Raw genomic sequence first — 7,166 nt, forward strand, 5'->3', positions numbered from 1 at the left:
TATAATATCACAAGAAGTAGTAAGACTTGAAAAAATTCACACACAATATAATCCTTTAGATATGGGCATAAAAGTGCTGCCACTGGTAAAGTTTAGAAGTTGCAAGGAGCTTCTAAACATCGGTACAGGTAAATGATTTTCAATTTTATCGGTTTTCTGTTAGAGGTGTCACTAATGGAAAATATTTTCTCTTTGAAGGTCCTTTGACACCAAGGTGGAGGTTGTTAGACATCATGTTGTCAAATGATCTCTCGGGCGATGATGTAAACCAGTTTTATCAGTCGACATGAATGACTAAACGATAAATCAACACCGAATAATGGATGACCCGACTTAACGTTGTTTTACCTATTGGATGGCTAATAAACCTTTGTGGCTTGTTGGTGTGCTATTGGGCCATAACCCTAGTCGAGCCTACTTATCATATGTATAACTTACCTTATTATTTGTCATTGGTTTACTATATATATTAGCAACTCTCTTGCCTTCTAATTGTCCCGTTTTGAAAGAACCCGAGAGAGAGAGAGAGAGGCTACCTTCTTCTTCGTGCATCCTATTGATTGATCTTCTCTACCTCTTGCTTGTGTCTTTGTGACCCTTACCTGTGTGGTATTCATCCTTTGTGAGTGAGCAAACAACAAGCAAAAGGAAGCAAAGCAACCATAGGTAGAAAGGAGCGGCGGCGGTCAGGTACCTTCGGTTTTTTGGTGTTGATTCGGTGTTTAAAGGTTAACTGAGCCCGGAAATCATCTTGAGCAGCAAGAGGAAGATCTTAACAACAACAACACAAAGAGGCGTGTGTTTAAAATACCCACATGAATTTATTCGTTTGAATGTGATTCCAATACCTCCGATCATCTATACTCGTAATTATCATGGCCTTTGAAGAAATTGACAAACATGTGCTTCATGCTCTCTTATCAATACAAACTTTCTATTCCCAACAAAAGAAAAAAGAAGAATCAATTTCATAATCCGGGACCAGAAAGGGAAAAAATAAGAATTTGAACAAGCAAACCTTTGTGCTACCGTCAAAAGGGTTAGGTCTACAAAGCCTGGCATATATGTCATTTTTATCCATGGTAATCAGGCCTTGATCAGGTAGTTTGCTTGAAATAAAGTGTAGTTGGAGGGCAATTTGGGGACCTAGATGAAATCTGCGTAGGCGGCAGTCCAGAAAGCCCGTGTTGATCCGTGCTAGCTTCGTAATCTCCGTCGGGTCCAAGTAGGAGAGAACTAGGGCCATACATGATTCTGGTTATCCTCCAACTTGGGCCTCGTCGACCTATTAGGTTCCCCAGTCATAGCAGATGCATGAATTAATTGTTCCAATAGTTACTGCATTTAAGTTCATATTTTATATTGGTCGCTTAAGTTTAAAATATCAAGTAGTGGTCATTGAACTTAGGTCTATGTCTTCGATTGTAAAATGTCGAGTTTTGACCACTGAACTTTGAAAAATATTGTACGTTACTCACTAGCATAAATGTTGAACTTTGAAAAAATGTTGGGTTTACAGTGAGTAGTATACAATATTTTTTCTAAACTCAATGATTAAAACTCGATATTTTAAATTTCAGTGAGCAATCGAAGACATGAACCTAGATTCAATGACCAAAATTAGATATTTTTAAACTTCGGTGATTTATAAAAAACATGGACTTAAGTTCAGTGTCCATTAAAACAATTAACTCCAGATGCATTTACACACCTATTAATGAATTTAATGAAATTGCAGTTGAGAGAGTGAGAGAGAGTAGAGAGGAATTCCCAAATTCCTCTTTAATTCAAGAATTTGAGAAGAGGTGCAAGTTTTTAGAGTGGGAGGAACGGTAGTTTCTACATTTTCATTGTGTACAAATTATATGCAGTGCAGTGCGGTTCATAGGTTTTAAAATCGTGCGAGGTTAATATTGCAAGAGTTGACACGTGAAATGTAGCTTCATAGAGGTATTGGAGATAGATAAGAGAATGGTAGTGGAGGAGAATGACTCGTTTTATTGGGATCTAATATGGAGGCAGAAAGGCTCTTATCCAGTGCATTGAGACATTGCTGCACGTTCCTTGTTCTGTGTGTACACATGCGATCAGGTGAATTTCTTTTCGTTTGACTATAATTAAAACAAAATACTACTTTTTTCTTTCAAATTTATTCTTAACCACATATTCTGCAAAAAAATAGTAAATTTTTTTTTTAAAATGTGTGGTAAAAAATAGAAAAATTCAATTTACATGTAAAATATTTTATGAGAAGAATGTGTGATTGAAAATGAATTTGAAAAAAATCAGTTTTTTACATAATGAGATTCAAACATAAGCTTTAATATAAAATAACAATTGCAAACAAATTGACATAAAATTAAAGGTGTACTAAACTCTATAAATTTGGCCTTATGTGCAAAATATTTTATTGAAAAAAATGTGTGATTGAAAATGAATATTAAAAAATAAGTTTTTTAGATAATGAGCTTAATATAAAATAACAATTGCAAAGAAAATGACATAAAATTAAAGATATACCAAACTCTATAAATTTGGCCACATGAACCCTGAGATTATTGACACTAAAATACAATAATAATTTATTAGATTTAAGTTTATAGCTCAGCTTTAGTTTAACTAAAAATTTACGAGAATTCAACTTAATTTGACTTGATATGTATTTCAGTATGACTAACAGCACAGACAAGTAAATAAGGTTTTCGACGTTGGAAAGATACTGATAGCCCAAAGTCGGAACAGAAAAGGCGAAAGGATTTCTTTTCTTTTATTTTTGCCCCCCGAGGCACAGTCTAGTGGTGCAAACTTGCTGGCAACCACAGTGTGAGGGTTCAATTCCTGAAATATGGAATTGGACTCCTTGTAGGCGCAGTGTAAAGACAGCTCTTGTTCCCTGATCTGATAAGGCACATCTCATGATTTACCTCCCCACAAAGCTCTAGAAACGAAACGATGGGGACTCTCAAAATTGAGGTTCAACCTTTTTAAGAAAAGGCGGAAGGATAGGGCCATGTGGGAGCCTCGTTTTTGGCCCTGTCCAAAACCGTAAATATTCCTATCCATCCGTTTTTGACTTTTAGCTAAACCTTACCCATATTCATAGAATTTAATTTGTTACCATGGTTAGGGGGCCGCACTCTCCTTTTTTCTTCCACGTGGAAAAAACACCATTTAATTAACATCAAGACATCTCTTTTTTTCTCATAATTAGAGATTAAATAAAATGAAAAGCAACACATCAAAATTAAAAAAACACAGTAAAATAAGTAGGGTTATTGTTTTTAGCATAAGGTTAATGATGCTTAGTGTATATCTAGGCTAATGAGACACTTGTAAATGGAGCTGAGTTAGCAAAATCTCTGTATACCATTTCAAAAACTATCTTAGAGGGGAAATAGAAATTTCGCTAGTATAACGTAGTAACGCTTTAAAAAGTTTGCTTAAAACCTTTAACATCTTTGTAGAACATCATATTTTCACGTAATCGAAAAGCAATTCAATAGTCATAATTGATAAATGTGATTTATCACTTATTGAATCATTAAAAGTAGGCGTTTGTGATTACTCTTAATGAGTAGATACTTCGTGTTGACCCCAAAAAGTGTTGCCAATAGATAACGGACCCACCCGCGCACACGTGAGCGAAGGTCCTACACGCTAAGACACGTGGACGGTCTAGAGCGAACAAATCAGGGGCGTGGGAGTAGCTCAACGATGCGGGACGAGAACGTTCGAAATCCGACGGGATGTTCTTTATCCGATTGTACAATAATTACTAATCGGTGCTCATGAGTGTGCATGTAAATATGTATGAACTCATACTGTGTTGTAAGATAATATGAAAGAGAGAGTAAAGTGTGGTTCTTGTATTGATTCTTGCATTAGCCCTTCAATGTTATACAAGAGAAGTATTTATAGTGTTACATGTGAAATGACAGCCCTTAGATGAGTTGGCATGTGGCATCATCTCCTTAATTCAAACATCCAATCCTATGCATCATCCTTGACTTGCTAGCTTGCTGTACATTTATTGCTTGTGCAGAACCCCCATACTAGTGATAAGACTTGACATATGCATTCATGACAAACGTTCCATCAATCATTCAAACAAGATCTTTATGTAGAAGATCTCTTGGGAGAGGTGATCATGGAAAACGTTCCTTCATGGTTCGGGGCTTCTGCAGCTTATGTGGTACTTCCATTTCAGGGCTTCAGAAATCTTCACAGACCTCGGTATATGGAGTTCAGCTGCTTTTAAGGCCTCGGTATAGGGGCCTCGGCATGAAGAGCCTTGGCCATACATGCCACCTCGACTGGAGTGCCACGTGGCTCGAATTGAGTGGGCCATAAGCCCAAGTATGTTGTCCAAGTATGACAACACGTAACACTTCGGTTTGTATTTTTATTCATTATTTTAGGAGAAAACTAAACATTAGTTGACAAATGGTCGAAGTTGGATGAATTTTGGAATTTGGGGATCAAATTGTCATGTTTAACAGTTGAAGGACCTCCCATTGCAATATTGAAGGACTTGGACTGAAAAAGAAATTGAAGAACACCTAACTTTGAGCAAATGAAAAATATTGATAGTTGCAATCGCAATGGTCAACAAGCACAAACAATAACCACCAACCATTTATCATACAATCACACGAGTTTAAAAGGGTGTGTGTAACACCTCGAAATCTTTTTTCGTTGTTGTTGTTATTATTATTATTATTATTATTATTATTATTATTATTATTATTTTTAAATGAAAAATAGTTCGAGATGTTACCAATATCTTCTTTGTCCGATTTAATCAGAAATATCACTTTCATTAAGTGTTGAAGATGCAAAAAAATAGTTAATAAACAATGTGCACAAAATTCAATATGAAGATATTCTTCAAACAAAAGTTTGACAATTATATTTTCTAAAAAAATTTCTTGGCAATCCCATAAGCTTTTACTTGACAACACCATGAGCATCACTCGATCAATCAGCCAAGTGTTCGTACGACCCGTTCTAATCTGAAAGGTTATTATAAGAATGATTATTTTGAAAATACTCAGTAAGAATATGTACACTTTCTTATTCGCATGATATAAATATAAAACTGACATAATATACCAACATTTCTTAGATTTAGAACTCAAGAAATTTCTTAAAAATCTCCGTATCCCGTCGGATTTAATATATTTGACCAAATGGTCCATCCCATAGGATTTAATATAGAGTTCGACCCGAAAGCCTCATAGCATTTTATACCAAAAATGATACAAATATCAATGAATAAAAATTTACCACTTTACATGATGTATTCTTACTTCAGTTGATACCCAAAAAAAGTGATTTGAAATGATAATATGGAAGTGAATAGTGTGTGTGTGTGTTATAATAAAAATGAACTCATAAATTTTATAACACAAAACACTCTCACCTCATACCTTATATATAATCATTCGCACGTAACTTTCAAGAAATTCAAAAGGTTGGTGACATAATTCAAAATCAATAAGGTTACTTATGACTTAATTTTGTTAATTATTTTGGTAATTATGTTAAATATCTTTTCAATTCCTATGTGAAAGTTTGCCTCTTTTTTCTTTGTTTTTTAATTATTTATATTAATAAAATATTAAAGGTTAACACATTTCTTTTTATTAAAATAACTTGGACAGGACTAATTCAAAATTACTTTTTCTTGAGCTCAAATTATATTATTTAATATTAGCTACAAAATAACTATAATATTTAATATATTTCATCAACTTCTAAAATATTAAATATTCGATCCAAATAACTGACGATAAATTCTAAAAACTTGTAAGCAAGGTAAATATTTTACGCGAATAAGTGAGTTGAGCTTATCTTTTAATCTTTGGACTTTTAGTGTGAAGAAAAATCTAAACATGAATTATTTCACTTGCTAAGTGACCCATATTAAGTTTAAGTCCATATGAAAAATAGTAAAAAAAATTCAGGGTGTTACAGTGCAATTGCATGGCTTTTCATGCAGCCAAAATTTCGCTCTCCTAATTTGAATCAACTGTTGATTGTACAATATATTTAGGGCTCGACATATCATATTCATAGATTCTTACTATTTGTGGCTTTAATTTGAGTTTTCGAAGGCGGAACACCAAAGATTCGTCAAGGGGTCTACTATTGTCAAGAAAGAGATTGAAGATTTGTCGTTGAAATTCGTGTTGAAGATCAACAATAGCTTGAAATTCTTGTATTATTTTGTTGTAAATATTCTCAATCTTTTAATTGATTCATTATGCAATTATGAGCGACTAATTTCTTAAATGTTAGGAACAACGATGTAACTTAGTTTTAATATTTATATAATTCAAAAAATTCCATACAACTTTGATTATGTATTAATTGCTTAGTGTGTGCTTAATTATATTCAATTGCTTGATTATCAACCGATGAATTTTAGGAAATATATTGAGACTGAAAGGTGATACATTTGGGACTGAATAGGTCTAATTTTATTGTTAACACATAAAAAGAAACTAAATGATGTTGGATTATGAGGATATTAATTGATATACGTGAAATTGGAATTCTTAACCATCTAATCCCTTGTCTTCTTCTTCCAAAAAGTCTCACACGTCGATTAGATTAGATAATTTTAGTTTTAACCTAAATTATTGGTTCGTCAATTGGTTACCACACCAGTTTAATAATTTGAAGCCATGTTTAGAATAAAAAATTGATAATGGATAAATAGTCCTTGCGGGCGATATTTAGCCCTTGTTTGAGCCCCATTTTTGGAGAAGAATGAATTTTTGAATAGTGTATTGATGAAAAATGTGTGGTTAAAAAATAAGGAAAAATTTTGAATTTACGTGTAATATTATTTTATTGAAGAATGTGATTGAAATGATGTCAAAATACTGTTTAAAAATGTATTTTTTTCAAAAAAAAGACTCAAACAAGGGCTTAGATTTGAAATCCACTTGTATCCGTAAGTTGCAGTGTAAGCGAACTATAACCCAATAACAAGTCTAGAGAAGAGCATGGGCCAAGTTACAAAGAAAGTTTATTGAGAAAGACACAAGATACAGAGATTTGGGCTCTTGTGGCCAGCCCAACAACATATGGTAAAATAATCTTACACGTGCGAAGCCCACGTTTATTATTCTCTCTCACTTTCTACACGCATACAACAT

At 33.6% G+C, this 7,166-nt stretch overlaps 1 protein-coding gene across 1 annotated transcript in view; it reads left to right on the forward strand.

Moving 5' to 3' along the window:
• Positions 1 to 819, forward strand: part of LOC111391569 (COP9 signalosome complex subunit 1) — a 4,541-nt gene extending 3,722 nt beyond the window's left edge. Inside the window, exon 3 of the mRNA XM_023016808.1 lies at positions 760 to 819. Coding sequence (XP_022872576.1) covers positions 760 to 819 — 60 coding nt within the window. The remainder of the gene's footprint in view (positions 1 to 759) is intronic.
• The last annotated feature ends 6,347 nt before the right edge of the window (positions 820 to 7,166 follow it).

Source organism: Olea europaea, unplaced genomic scaffold (genome assembly GCF_002742605.1).
Source record: "Olea europaea var. sylvestris unplaced genomic scaffold, O_europaea_v1 scaffold806, whole genome shotgun sequence".
In the NCBI taxonomy this organism is placed as follows: Eukaryota; Viridiplantae; Streptophyta; class Magnoliopsida; order Lamiales; family Oleaceae; genus Olea; species Olea europaea.